Source organism: Ctenopharyngodon idella, chromosome 10 (genome assembly GCF_019924925.1).
Source record: "Ctenopharyngodon idella isolate HZGC_01 chromosome 10, HZGC01, whole genome shotgun sequence".
Lineage (NCBI taxonomy): Eukaryota > Metazoa > Chordata > Actinopteri > Cypriniformes > Xenocyprididae > Ctenopharyngodon > Ctenopharyngodon idella.
Window position 1 is genome coordinate 28156887 of NC_067229.1, and position 15932 is coordinate 28172818.

The following is a 15932-nucleotide window of genomic DNA, read 5'->3' on the forward strand; positions in this document are numbered from 1 at the left end:
ATGAATTTAGAAAAAAATAAGATGAAGTTTAGAAATAAACATAAGAATTCAGCCAAAACTCTGCAAACATGACATCACATGACATGAAATACACTAACAGCAAAATATTTATAATATTCAAAATATTATCATATTTAAATAGCTGGTTGTGTTAAGAATCATACATAAATAATGTACGTGCATTCATAAAGTCATAATGAGATGCTGTCTTGATGCAGCAAAAACACAATCGCTCTCTGGAGTACGAGAGCCATCTCCTGGTAGAGTTGTGCTTCTCTCAATGGGGTGGGTGAGACGTTACACTACCAAAATAAATAAATAAATATTGTCTGTGTATATTAAAGCAAGTAATCTGAAAGGTGTTTCACTTGCGGATCATGAATTCATTATTATTCAGTTAGCTGATGATACAACTCTTTATGTCCTATTTGAAGTGTATGCTGAACGAGTAACAGTAAAGAGGTGTTCATCTGCAGTATTACAGGTTGTGCATTTATCACAGACGGTATGGATTTGCTGTATTTACTGACGGCTGCTTTCGCAGGTGTCGCTGAAACGCGGTTTGTCCCTCTGTAGTCGCCGTGAGCAGCTGATATGCAGGTGAAAGGTCAATCCAGCGCTGCAGACAGAATGGATGTCAACCAGGCAAAACAAGAGCATCTACTTGCATTAAAAGGTACTGTGCGTTTTAACCTTTTCTTACTCTGAACAATGTTGCGTGCTTACTTAGATTCATTCATTCATTCATTCATTCATAAATATCGCCGAAATGGCCGCTGTAGCTGAAGTGATTACACTGCTAGCTGTATGCTAATCATTTCTGATTATTACAGAATGGATTGTATCTCAAACCTCCTGCTGCTCACTACGTTCGTGGCGCGCTTCATGTTTATTAGTGTGCCTCGTTTTTCATAGTTTATAAGAATCAGACAGTCAGTTAATGTGTGTTTAGTTTTCTACTGCTATAATTTACCGATGACAGGTGCTGTTTTGTGGAATCATCAGATTTCTCTTTTATTAATTCTAGCTTTGAAATTGAATCTAATAATAAAAAGCAATAGAAGTGATGCTTTATTAGTCATCTACGCAATCACTTCTGGGTTGAATGTCAAATAAACCTAAATCAGCAGACAGAACTGCTTAGTGCCAAAAGAACAGTATGATAGTGTGGTACAGAAGAACTTATAAAAATAGGAAAATAAGAAATTATGTTTTGCAGAAAGAAAATGAAGTCTTTCTTTTTGAACCATTAATCATTTTTGCATTTTTTTTTTATATTTTAACCCTAATAATTAGAGGTCACACTTGGCGATCAAAACAGACAGACAGACATAACATGCATATAACACATTTTTTAACAAAATTAATGAATTTTGTTATAATATTTATTATTTCATATTTTTGTATTTTGAGGGGATTTCATAGTACTAGTCAGAAAATATTTACTACTAAAATTCTAAACCATTTTTCTCTATATAAAAATATATAAAAATATTTCATATTATTTTTCATTAATACAGTGTTTAAATTAAAAATACAACAAATGTATGTAAAATCCAATGCATCTAAGGCAGATTGGTATCATCTGGTGGGGAAAAAATAAAGAAAGTCACATGTAATAGAAACAGGGCCCTAACAAATTCCAGGTATAGGGCCCCAACACACCAGCTATGTGCTTATTTATTTTTTTAGCTCTTATTTTGCTGTCTGTCTCATAGCTTGTAGTTTATTTACCCCTTTGCAACTTGTCTATGGTATAGTGTAGCTAAATTTCGTAAATAGTCAACCTGATGTTCTTCTAAAGCCATATTAACCTTATTTTTTCAGATCACAAAAGAAGAAATTGCTCTGTATTTCCTCACCCATTCATTTAATTTCCTATCTTGGTCATTTTTGACCGCTAAGATCACAAGTGTGACTGTTTAGCCTTTTCTAATCATGTTTTGTGTGTGTTCATATAGCAAGTGCTACAGAAGTTACCAGTTTTCACATCATTGTGATTAAGTAAAAAATATTTACAAATTCAGAAAATAAAACTTTTTTTGGTCTAACTTACTGAAGACCAACGGAGGGTTAAGCACAATTATAAAAGTACATTTGTAGATACACATCGTGCTAACATTGTAGTACTGAATTGAATTTTATTCTGATTTTAATTCGATAGATAAAAAAAGTTATGCCGGAAAAGAGGATCATTTTTCATTGCTGTGATAAATGCTGGTGTCATGAAATAATGTCACAATGTTAACAAAGTGAAATATTAATATTTCATGATTTAGTGCTGTATTGCTGAGGGCTGACTGGGATGTGAATTCAAGACATGCGAGGAATAAGACATCTAACTGTATATTAACTGCATATCATAAATATCACTTTATGGCTAGGTTGGTCTTTGGATCAACTGCATCAACTGAGCATGTAAATTTACACAAGAAGCTAACATTGTGAACTACATGGTACATTCGTGTCTATACATACTGTAAGTTGTTACTGTTACACTTGTCAAACTTAAATAAATCTAAGTAACTAGACCCTCCAAGAGCTAACTGTACATCATGTGTGTTTGATACTAAAATATTGTAACTATTTCATATTTACAGTCTCTTATGTTTCTCTCTCCAGTGATGCGGCTGACCAAACCTACACTTTTCACAAACATGCCGGTAACATGTGAGGACAGAGATCTTCCAGGTACAATACAACGACACTTAGATGAACCGTAATTTTAACACTAATCAGGAAACAGTTGAAGAGTGCACACATTTTGTGAAATCAGATACTGATTCATTGGTGTAACACTTGTGCTGCTATTAAGGTGGGATAGGGTTGAGGTTAGGGACAGGTTTGGTGATATGGGTAAGTTTAAGGGAGGGTTAAGTTGTAAAGGAAGGTTCAGCAGTGTAATTATAGATGTAATTAATTACAGGTGTAATTAGATACAGGTATTTTTTTTTATTTCTTTTTTAAAATATAAGTACATTGTAAAACATGTATGTACACAATAAGTGCACTGTATCAAAGGATGGATTTAAATGTTATTACATAGTACTTAAAGATGCTTAATATGAACTGGGACCCTAAAAGACAAATTAGAAATGAAGATATGCTTCCATGCATTACCTTCTATTACTCTTGTTATGTGGAGTGCTCAAGGGTTTATCTCTTGCAAGCGTAGAAATTAGGACAAAAGTATTGTAATTTCCATACTGTAGTGTAAAGTAAAATAATATACTTATGAAATATTCATTTTCATTTATTTTACAGTGCATATTACTGTCATAGGAATAATAATAATAATATAACAATAATAATAATAATAATAATAAAATAATAATACAAATATTATTGTTATATTCTAATTGTTTGGCTTCCTAAAACACCAGTGTGAATGCAATATAGTCTGAGACACTATAAGGGTCATTCTGTGTCAAATCAACCAGAGGTCCCCGGCTCAAATTTTTTATTTTGTTAATATTTTTTTCTGTAGAAGGACAAACATAAATAGTGATGAAAGCCAAAATATTAAATGTCACAGATGTATATTTACTGAGTAATCCACTATTTTGTAGAGGGGGTCAAAATGACAATTGTCACCTGAGATTTGGAGCTAAATTAGAGGGATGTAAAAATGACTTCACAAAGATGGCAGCATGATTATTTTATTTTTACACAGAGATTGGTAGGTCTATTAGTAAAATCTGTTGACTTTATCAATCTTTGTTTCATTATATGACAACAGTGACAGTTCAAAAATGGGAAAAAGCACTTCTTGTGTTTTTGCCTCAAGTTTACATGCCTGTAACTCAAGAAGTATTAAAGACATCTTAATATTCTTTAAGATTTTTAATCTTTTAGATTATTAAGATGTTCTTCAGATATTCCTCTTTAAAACAAAAAAGTATCAGCTGTATGCAAAGTGATCCACATTTGGTTTTTGACCACTGAAAATGTGTACATTTTACCAATTTACTCATGGAGCCACATTAACATGTCCATATCTCTGGTAATGAAGCATCGAGGGTCTTTAAAATGAAGATACCAAAAGGAAAGTTTAAGAACCAGAATCTAAAAGGATATTAAGTATTATCTTTAAATCTTCTTGAGTTACAGGCATGCAAACTTGAGGCAAAAAAACACAAGTGCTTTTTACCATTTTTGAACTGTCACTTTTGGAATATAATGAAACAAAGATTGCTAAAGTTAACAGATTTTACTAATAGACCTACCAATCTCTGTGCAAAAATAAAATAATGATGCTGCTATCTTTCTAAAGTCATTTTTACACCCCTGTGAATTGGATCCAAATCTCAGGTGAAAATTGTCATTTTGACCCCCTTCTACAAAATAGTGGATTACTCAGTAAATATACATCTGTGATGTGCAATATTTTGACTTTAATCACTATTTATGTTTGTCTTTCAACAGAAAAAATATTAACAAAATCAAAAATTTGAGCCGGGGACCTCTGGTTGATTTGACACAGAATGACCCTATATCAAAACTAAAAAGAGGTTTGTAAAGTTCAGGTGCATGTCAATTCATCGATTTCTTTCTTGTTCAATTTTCACACTGAACAGAGCACTTAATTTTGAACTCTTACAGTGCACGAGATGAATTTAACTTTAAAATGTACAACATTTTCTTCAGGAGGGAAACACTGTAAAATATTATACTGAAACATTTGTTGTTGTAATGCAACACATGAAACCATTGCTGAGCCCAGTATTGAGTTTCTCTGAAAGCTATTAGCAGCAGCTCTGTCTCTGTGAGAGGTCTGGTATAATGCTGACTCCCAATATGGCCCTGGGATATATCAGCAGTTTGCAGTGTTTGTTTTCCTTTTGCAGGTAACCAATGCTCTGAAATGCGATCGCCAGTGGCCGTGCTCCAGAACCGCATGTCACTATGGCAGTTCTGAGTAGCACTTCTATATATAAAAGGGCCTGAAATATGTTCCCCTATAAATCTGCATGAATGAGATTGTGATGTTGGAAAGATGAAGTGAATGAAGTACATTAGATACCACTTCGTGTTATGCTTCTAATTTGTATAAAAAGTTAGCTGAATCGTGGCTTGCAGATAGATTTGTTTGTTTTTTACTCATAATTGGATGTCTCATACAGCATGATTTTGTATTTGTCATACAGGAGATGTTATATATTTGGAGATTTATACATGTTGGCAAATCATGGCCTGAGACTTGCATGTGTGGCCTTCTAAAAAGTCTTGACTATACATAAATAAGGCATAAATAAAAAGATCTGTTGATTTAGATGTCTAATGGGGGTCTAAAATCTAAGAGCCGACTGTCAGTCAAGAGGTTTTACAGCTCAGCATATCACATGTCTGCAGGTGATTTGTTTATACGACTCATGAAAGACGATCCGTCTACTGTAAAGGGGGCAGAAACACTAATCCTTGGGGAAATGCTCACGCTGCCTCAGAATTTTGGGTAACGTATATATTTAATAACTGAAATTTTTATGATTTATTTTTGTTTTTATTAATGAGTTCATGGCACTTTCCACAACCACGGTACTCTTTTTATCACATGACTTTTTAAAAGATTTAGAGGCAACAAATCACATCCATATACTGTTTATATCTATATATCTATATCAATATTGATATGTGTCTGTCTATAAATACACACAAACACTCACCAGCCACTTTATTAGGTACACCTGTTCAACTGCTCATTGATGCAAATATCTAATCAGGCAGCAGCTCATTGCGTTTAGGCATGTATACATGGTCAAGGTGATCTGCTGGAGTTCAAACTGAGCATCAGAATGGGGAATAAAAGTGATTTAAGTGACTTTGAACGTGGCATGGTTGTTGGTGCCAGATGGGCTGGTCTGAGTATTTCAGAAACTGCTGATTTACTGAGATTTCCACACACAACCATACCTAAGGTTTACAAAGAATGGTGAGAAAAAGAGAAAATATCCAGTGCCTTGTTGATGCCAGAAGTCAGAGGAGAATGGCCAGACTGGTTTGAGCTGATAGAAAGGCAACAGTAACTCAAATAAGCACTCGTTACAACCGAGGTCTGCAGAAGAGCATCTCTGAACTCACAACACGTCGAACCTTGAAGCAGATGTGCTACAACAGCAGAAGATCACATCAGGTGCCACTCCTGTCAGCTAAGAACAGGAAACTGAGGCTACATTTTACACGGGCTCACCAAAACTGGACAATTGGAAAAACATTGCCTGGTCTGATGAGTCTCGATTTCTGCAGTGACATTCAGACTGTAGGGTCAGAATTTGGCGAAAACAACATGAAAGTATGGATCCATCCTGCCTTGTATAAACGGTTCATGGTGGGGGTGTAATGGTGTGGGGGATATTTTCTTGGCACACTTTTGGCCTCTTAGTATCAATTGAGCATCATTTAAACGGCACAGCCTACTTGAGTATTGTTGCCGACCATGTCAATTTCTTTATGAGCACAGTGTACCCATCTTCTGATGGCACCTTCCAGCAGGATAACCCGACATGTCACAAAGCTAAAACCATCTCAAACTGGTTTCTTGAACATGACAATGAGTTCACTGTTCTCAAATGGCCTCCACAGTCACCAGATCTCAATCCAATAGAGCACGATGTGGTGGAACGGGAGATCTTGCCGACAAATCTGCAGCAACTGTGTGATGCTATCATGTTAACATGGACCAAAATCGCTGAGGAATGTTTCCAGCACCTTGTTGAATCTATGCCATGAACAATTAAAGCAGATCTGAAGGCAAAAGGGGTCCAACCCGGTACTAGGAAGGTGTACCTTCTAAAGTGGACAGTGAGGGTATACAGTATGTATAATATTTTACATTTACTACAATATATTATATATTAAAATACTTTGCATGATAAGCTAGTTTTAAACTCATCAAATGTCAACATTCCCATCCTGTAATTTCGCAATTTTCTAGCAAAACAAATTGATTTTATTTATTTATTTTTGCTAAATCACATTATAAATGCTAAATCACACATGCACACACACACAAAAAAAAACTCTATATTGGCATGTAGTTTTGGGTTTGTAACAGGGTTACAAAATGCAAACGTCACATAAACAGAATAAAAATAAATCGGCGCATATTGTATTTCGATTGACCTCCTGAGGTTACTGATCAACGTTTTCTGCAGGTTAAGAACCTCAGGTCGTTCTGTGTCCTATGAGTGGAAAGTGCCACATGTCCATTTGAATCCCAAAGTGTTCCAGTGATTTGAAAAATGCATTCACACCATTTCCTGTACAGAAATATTTTCCTTGGTGAGACCTTCTCCAGTTACATCAGTGTGCATAATGACAGCAATCAAGTTGTCAAAGATATTCTCGTAAAGGTAACGGCTCATGTGAAGTAATAATATGCCTAATGTAGTTGTGACCGTTTTCTTGTCTCACTACTATGCCATGATTTTCTCTCTTCACAGGCGGACCTGCAGACGAGCTCTCAGAGGTTAAATTTATCTGCTTCAAACTCTGCCGTTTCAGAACTCAAGCCAGAGTGTTGCATTGATGATGTCATCCATCATGAAGTCAAGGAGATCGGGACACACATGTGCGTAACTTCTGCTAGACTCTAAACATTCAAACCTTTAGTTCTTAGTCATTTCATGCTGGGTAGTGTTAATATAATTAAGGTTACGACTATAATATCAAATGATGAGTTTTTTATGGAGTAGTCCTCCACAATCTAGTGTTGTTGTTGTTGTTGTTAACAAAAATTAAAACTATTAAAAATGTTTTTCGGTAATTTAAATAAAGCTGAAATAAAATAAAAATAAATATTAGGTGAAAAACTTAAACTTGAAAAATGTTTTAAAATAAAATAAAAAATAAACTTTAAATGAAAATTAGAAATATTTCCTTGGCAGCTAACTGAAGTATATAAGTTTAAGTTGAAGTACTAAAATCATTAAAACCGAAATAAAAATAAATTGAAGCTAAATAGAAATATAAAAATTACAAAAGCTCATTAACTAAAACTTAAACTAAAATTAAAAATTAAAACTTAAACTAAAAATAAAAGATAATTCAAAATTTTAATAAATACTACAATAATATATAAAAAATACTAAAATGCCACTGCCACAAACCTTTGCAAATTCACACTCAGATCTGACCACACCTATTTTTCGCAATCCAATTAATTTCAATGGGTAAATTCAAGTCCCGCCCCAACATTTTTTGGTTTGATATCCTCTAAAAGAATGTTAAGCTCAGAAATACGGCAGATTACTGAGGTAAAATGGGTTGCAAATGCTGTTTTTATATAAAAAATATAAAATTCCTCAAGAAAAAAACTACACAAATGAGAGATGTATACAACACGCTGTCGTCCTCACCTTATTTGTGTCTGATCATCTGATTCCAGCTTGGTCTGTGCAGTCAGTTACACCACTCAGACTGGAGAGAAGCTATACTTTAGAAAGTTCTTCAAATTTCAGGTGAGCTCATTTCCTTCTGATTCATTCTGCTCTGTGATTGGATGCCAGCTCTACGTATCTCTCGTAAACCATTTTGCACAGTGCCGAGACTTTTAATTTACACTAAAGCTTGACATTTGAACTCAAGCATGAGATCTCATGCTGCTTTGCACATCCTGAAAATAGCCAGCTGAGAACTGAAGCTAAGTCATTGAAAGCAGTCTTGAGTTGTGTGAAAAATTCAATTTTCCATGGATTCTGTTGAGGTAGAATCAAACTGCAGCTCAAACTTCAGTTTTAACTCTATTTTGAACCAGGTTCTCAAGCCTCTAGATGTAAAAACCAAGTTCTACAATGCTGAGGTAAGTTTACATTTACCAGTTTGAGCTATGTTTTTTTCTAATATTTAGAGAATATATACAAAAGCAAATTACTCACTTATAGTCTGTAGTATTTTCCATGGTCATACTGTTTAACCTTCCTTTCTGCACTGCCTCGCAGCTTTTGAAATAATTTATAGTGAGGCTATGCTTTTTAAGAACCCATTTTATACATTTTCATTTGTTTCATTTGATATCCCTTTTTGTAAGTAGTGTGCGTGTTTCATTCATAATTCACTGTTTTGTTCACATTTATGCTGCCTCAAGAAGAAAACTGACATTGTCATTTTCTTGTGCATGTAACCTTCACTTCTCTAATGTTTATTTTTGTGTTTTATTCCTCCATTAGAGTGACCTCAGTTCCGTGGTAATTGTTTTCCCTTGTCATTGCAACTTTTTTTCAGCATAACCTGTTTCTTTTCTTCTTCTGAGCCTTTGAAACAAGCAAGGGGAAAACATAGGAAAAATATTTTGGTAATCAGAAAACAGGACAGTACTGAGATGGAAAATAAGAGATTATGTTCAGAAGTCCAGACCTATCCTATTAGTAAAAGTTATTTTTTCTAATTCCTTTTTTTTTTTTTTTTTTTTTTTTTTTTACTTTATTGCCGAAACTTTCATTGCATTAATGTTAAATGGCACTAAGTTAACTGGATTATCTATTGGCAAGATTTTAGAAAGGCTACGTTACCTACAGCAGTAGCCTAAATAACTTTTTGGCTATTGGTTATTACTAACCAATAACCTGAGAAACCAGGGTGACATCAGCCAAAATGGCTGACGATGGATTGATGTATAGAGGGTTGAATGGATAGATGGATGGATGGACGGACGGATAGATGGATAGATGGACAGATAGATCGACGGATGGATGGATGGTGGTAGGGTAGAGGGTTGAATGGGTAGATGGATAGATAGATGGATGGATAGATCGACGGATGGATGGATAAATGGATAGATGGATGGATGGATGGATAGCGGGTTGAACAGATAGATGGACGGATGGATGGATAGACGGATACATAGGTAAATGGATGGATGGATGGATAGATAGATGGATAGATAAGTGGATAGACGGATAGATAGACGGATGGATGATAGATAGATGGATAGATAGATGGATGGATAGACGGATGGATGGATGGATAGATAGACAGATGGATGATAGATGGATGATAGATGGATGGATAGATGGATGGATAGATGGATAGACGGATAGATAGGTGGATAGACGGATAGATAGACGGATGGATGGATAGACGGATGGATAGACGGATGATAGATGGATAGATAGACGGATAGACTGATAGATGGATAGATGGATGGATGGACGGATGGATGGATAGATGGATGGATAGATGGATAGATAGATGGATAGATGGGTGGATGGTTAGTCTGTGGATGGATAGTTGGTTGGATGGATGGATGGATGGATAGATAGATAGACGGATGGATGATAGATAGACGGATGGATGGTAGATAGATGGATAGACGGATGGATGGATGGATGGATGGATAGACGGATAGATAAGTGGATAGACGGATAGATAGATAGACAGATAGATAGACGGATGGATGATAGATAGTTGGATAGATAGACGGATAGACGGATGGATGGATGGATGATGGATGGATAGACGGATAGATAAGTGGATAGACGGATAGATAGATAGACAGATGGATGATAGATAGTTGGATAGATAGACGGATAGACGGATGGATGGATGGATGGATAGACGGATAGATAGGTAGATAGACAGATAGATAGACGGATGGATGATAGATGGATAGACGGATAGATAGATAGATAGATAGATAGATAGATAGATGTCCTTAAATGGAATTATTTGTAAATTTTCAGTGTAACACTAAAAAAGTCATCATTTTAATTGACCAAATAATGCACATAATCTTAATAATAAAAATAAACAAAATATAAACCGAAAATGAGATAAGGGAAATATTTTTTTTCTGTTTTCCTTTACTTGTTTCCTCTTAATGCTTTTGCTTTACTGCTCACTCATTTTAGCAGTGCTAAACTAAATCAATTAAACATTGTGTCTGACTCTGGAGAAAACATTCACTCTTTTTTTTCTTAGGCTGGGAGAAACTGGTGCTTGTTTTTAATGATCTTTTATGCCAATTAATGTTTTCTTTGACAGATTTAATTTACTTTTGTTTTGAAGTGCCTTAAACCTTGTTAACAGTTTTATATTACATTAGTATAAATAATAATGGTGTGTGAGTTTAAAGACTTCTTTAGAGTGACATGTTATAGTCTAGTTTCAAATGCATCTTTGCAAAGGTGTTTTTTTTATTTATTTTTTTATTTATTTGGGGGCTGTTGAATTAATCAAGCTTGGCATGGGATCTTTGCTTCATGCTGTAACAACAATGTTTCTGTCAAAAGGTGCTGTTGATCCACAGGCATGAACTAACCTCCACTTGTAACACCAACTTAAAATATATTACTAATCTACCGGCCGGAGATCAACTGGGCAAACAGCTGCTTTATTTGCCTCTTTGCAAAAATTCAATAAATTCCACTTAAACTTGTCTGAAGAACTTGATTTGATGGGCCGCATTCAAAGAACTTTTAAACGATGATTCAAATTCAATGCCATTCAGAACCGAAGAAATAGGCCTGTTTATTGTGATATTACTATATTGTAAAATAATGTTGTAAATGTAGTTAATTTGAATGCATTAAAGGGATAGATCACCCAAAAAATTAAAATTCTCTCATCATTCATTCACCCTCAAGTAGTTCCAAACCTGTGTGAATTTCTTCTGAACACAAAGGAAGATATTTGGAAGAATGTTTCTAACCAAACAGATCTCGCCCCCCATTTACTACCATAGTAGGAGAAATAAATACTATGGTAGTCGATGGGGGGTGAGATCTGTTTAAATGATGAGAGAATTTTCATTTTTGGGTGAACTATCCCTTTAAGTCTTCATGTAGAGCCCTTCAAATAAAGTATCCCTCCAGGATAAAGTGTATAAAATGTTAATTTATATACAGTACAATACTGCATGAAATCTTACCAGGGCTGAGAAAAGGATTTTGATTGGATCTCAGCAGTTAGTCTGATTTTATGCTTTTGACCTTTAACCCTACAGACGGATGAAGTGTTCCTAGAGGCACAGATTCAGAACATCACTACATCCCCAATGTTCATGGAGAAAGTGTCTCTGGAGCCTTCTATGATGTACCACGTCACTGAGCTCAACAATGTGGCCTCTGGGGATGAGAGGTAACATTTACATATACTGTTGTTTTGTGCATGTATTTATAATATACACGACCAGTCATACGTTTTGGGTAATTTATATATTAATTTTTTGAAAGAAATTAAAACTTTTATTCAAAAAGACATATATCATGTTACAAAAGATTTCTATTCAAATAAATGCCATTCATTTGAACTTTCTATTCACCAAAAAATATATCAGAGTCTCCACAAAATATGAAGCAGCACAACTGTTTTCAACATCGATAATAATAATAAATGTTTCTTGATCATTAAATCAGCATATTAGAATGATTTGTGAAGGATCATGTGACACTGAAGACTGGAGTAATGATGATGAAGATTTAGCTTTACCATCAAAGAAATAAATTACATTTTAAAATATATTAACATAGAAAACAGTTATTTTTAAATTGATAATATTTCACAATATTACTGTTTTATTGTATTTTGATCAAATAAATTGGTGAACATAAGAGGCTTCTTTCAAAAACCTTACAAATTTTACTGAATCCAAAAATTTGAACGTTAGTGTAGGTAAATAAAAGAATGTATTGGGTTCAGTACAATTTTCATGACATTTAATTTGTGACATTATAAAGTTTTAAATATATTTTTATGTTGTAATACTTTCACATTGAATCTCCAGAATAATGTAGAAACAACATAAAGACGGTATATTTGAAATATTTGTTTAATGTCATCTTTTTACTAAGCACTATGAATGAAGGCCAGTATCACTGATACCAGTAAATGTTACTTTTATAATATAACTTTGTAATAAATGTCACATTTAGCTTGTAATAAATGTCACACATAATGTCACATTTTGATTTTGATAGTTTAATATTGATAGTCCTATTAAAAACATAAAAATCATATTTACAGTAATGCACTTACTATGGAAGCCTATGGGGCATAACATTGCAATGTTACAATGTTTCGAACAGTAAGTTTTAACTTGAGACTAGTGTGACAATTACATCCAATCTTTCAACTCTCACTATACCAAAAATACACAAATCTGATTTTAACCCTCTGAAATGTCTTGCCTCATTCTATTGTAAGTGCATTACAATTGTTTGCTTTTATAAACTGAGGGACAAAATGATTTTCTTTGGTAATTAACAGGATGTCACAGAAGTTGTTAATACAATTTAAGCTGAACCCAGAAGATTCCTTTTAATAGCTGAAACTTTTATGTCCTTTTGTGTAACCTTGTAATGTGGTCACATGAGCAAAATTTGGGCGTAATTTCGTAGGCAGAAAAGGTCCATTGTCTATCAATAGAGTAGCAACGAATGAAGCACAGCTCACACAAAAGTCACTTTCAAACCAAGCAGCTTTCTGTTGGTCAACATGAGGAATTTTTGCAACCAACTTAAACCTGTTGCGAACTCGTTCGCCCTCATGCAATAATCCCAGTTGTGTTCACTCCCTATTGAAATGACTGGAATTGGAGAAAAATTCTCTAAACAGTAATAAATGTGACCGCACATTTAAATGGTACAGCAACAGACTTGTTGACATTATTAAACTTACGTGCAACTTTTTCTTCTATTTCTGCAGTGAGTCAACGTTCGGGAAGATGTCGTATCTGCAGCCCTTGGACACAAGGCAGTATTTGTACTGTTTGAAGCCCAAGCCAGAGTTTGCGGAGAAGGCCGGGGTCATTAAGGGGGTGACGGTAATCGGCAAACTAGACATTGTGTGGAAAACCAACCTTGGGGAGAGAGGACGTCTACAGACCAGCCAGCTACAGAGAATGGTACACTGGGTTCAGTGTAGATTAAGCCAAACAGTCTTTAAAAAAATAAAGATTTGCTCAAAGGCACTGTAGTAAATCAAATGAACTATTTCACCAATCCCTACCACACAAATCAGTAAGAAATTGTCTGTAGGCTTCACAGAACAAATTACATTCAGGCCTTCTCTTCTAGGCTCCTGGTTACGGTGACGTCAGGCTTTCCCTTGAATTCATCCCAGACACGGTTAATCTAGAGGAGCCTTTTGACATCACCTGTAAAATCACAAACTGCAGGTAAGAGCATGGCTGTGAGCCTATCAGATTATAGATGAACTCTTCTGTAACCTTTTAGTTTTAACCGCTGGTTTGCCTGTTGTCAGTGAGAGGACCATGGATCTGGTTCTGGAGATGTGTAACACGCGGTCTGTCCACTGGTGTGGGGTGTCAGGCAGACAGCTGGGTAAACTCAGCCCCAGCGCCTCGCTGTCCATTCCTCTCAAGCTCCTGTCGTCTTTTCAGGGATTACAGGTAAACTCCAACAGTCCTGTCAGCATGGTGATTGATTGATATTTCAATGGGCTTTTCAATGGATTTATTGCAGAGTTGGGCAAAATGTAAAAGTTAAAACGTCGTTTCAATCCAAACCTGAATGGGATGTTGAAACAAAATTAGACTGACAATAGGAATTTAGAGAATTACAGTACAGGTTATGCGCAATAAACTTACGTATTCTGTTGCAAAAGATGTCGCATCTTCTCATAATATTCGGATTTTAAAATTGAATAAACAGCCAAATTGAATAACTAGCTAGGTTAACTGATTACCTTAAAAGTCCACAGATATCTGTCAATTCATACTGCCATTAACACTTTCTCTGACAAGCTCATGCAATGAGATCTTTTTTTTCCCCGTTTGTTCATGTGATGTTTGGCATAAAGCCTATTCAGTTGCAATCCAAATAATTATACACAGTTCTATAAAAGAGGAATTTAATTGGTCCATCATTAAGTTAAGTGACAAATGTAACACAAAACTATATTTCTAAATATTAAAGTATCAATTTTAACTATTTATGTCTATGTATTCTTTTTTCTTGACAGCGTCAACATATTTTTCTAAAAGTACAATACTGTCATCAAAAATATTTACATTTGTTTTTAGAATAGTTTATAAATAAAATAAATATTGGCAAAATCTCCCACAATGGAATAAATAGAAATTAATTTATTAAATGCAATGAATTTTAAAAATGCGAGCGATTATATGAATTTCTATTTGCCGAAGCATGCACATAATAAATACAGTGAATGGAATTTGAGCTGCTGCAAGGAAAGTAGGGAGAACATCCTTGTAGATCTAGGCAGGTGGTGCTGGGGAAGGTGGAGGGCTAGGAAAATTCCCATGGCGTGCCGGTTTATGTAGATCAGGGGTGCCCAGTCCTGTTCCTGGAGATCTACCTACCTGCAGAGTTCAGATCCAGCCCTGATCCAACATACCTGTCTGTCTCTTAATTAGCTGGTCCAGTTGTTTTTGATCAGGGTTGGAGCTGAACTTTGCAGGAAGGTAGGAACAGGAATGGGCACCCCAAACAAATAGATGGATTGTACAAAGTGGTTGGCTATATATATATATATATATATATAATTATATATATATATATATTTAAATAATATATATTTATATATTTCACATGCAAAGGGGCCAATCATAACAGCAGTCATTTACAGATAGGCTTGTCTTAAAGGTACAGTAGTAAAAATGAAATGAATTATGATGTATGACTATGATACATTTCTGTTTTTCTTATAGAGCATATCAGGACTGAGGCTAACAGATACCTTCCTGAAAAGAACATATGAATATGATGACATCGCACAGGTCTGTGTGGTGTGTCCTTATACGAGTCCAGAGAGCTGAACCCCTGTGGCATTTTGCACTGTTTCAATGGACCAACTTCTGCATCTATTATTATAACACCTTTTGCGCTTTACCTTTAAGGTTGCTGTTTTAAAATGTCATTTTTAAAGCCCTTAATCATGATTTTAACTGTCAATGTAAATAAAACATAAATTTAAAATCAGCTTGTGTTAAAACATTCATACGGTTTGCTATACAA

General features: G+C 34.9%; 1 protein-coding gene across 2 annotated transcripts; it reads left to right on the plus strand.

The window, feature by feature from the left end:
• The first annotated feature begins 526 nt into the window (after positions 1-526).
• trappc13 (trafficking protein particle complex subunit 13) lies at positions 527-15896 on the plus strand. Of its 2 annotated transcripts, XM_051910332.1 has the most exons (13): positions 527-676; positions 2623-2691; positions 5353-5452; positions 7265-7349; positions 7440-7567; positions 8384-8456; positions 8753-8797; positions 9165-9182; positions 11939-12072; positions 13639-13837; positions 14010-14110; positions 14197-14344; positions 15626-15896. In XM_051910332.1, exons 1-13 carry the CDS (start codon positions 595-597, stop codon positions 15731-15733), a joined length of 1290 nt encoding a protein of 429 aa, XP_051766292.1. In that variant the 5' UTR covers positions 527-594; the 3' UTR covers positions 15734-15896. The 2 variants fall into 2 exon arrangements, with proteins under 2 accessions (XP_051766292.1, XP_051766293.1); XM_051910333.1 differs by lacking the exon at positions 9165-9182.
• The last annotated feature ends 36 nt before the right edge of the window (positions 15897-15932 follow it).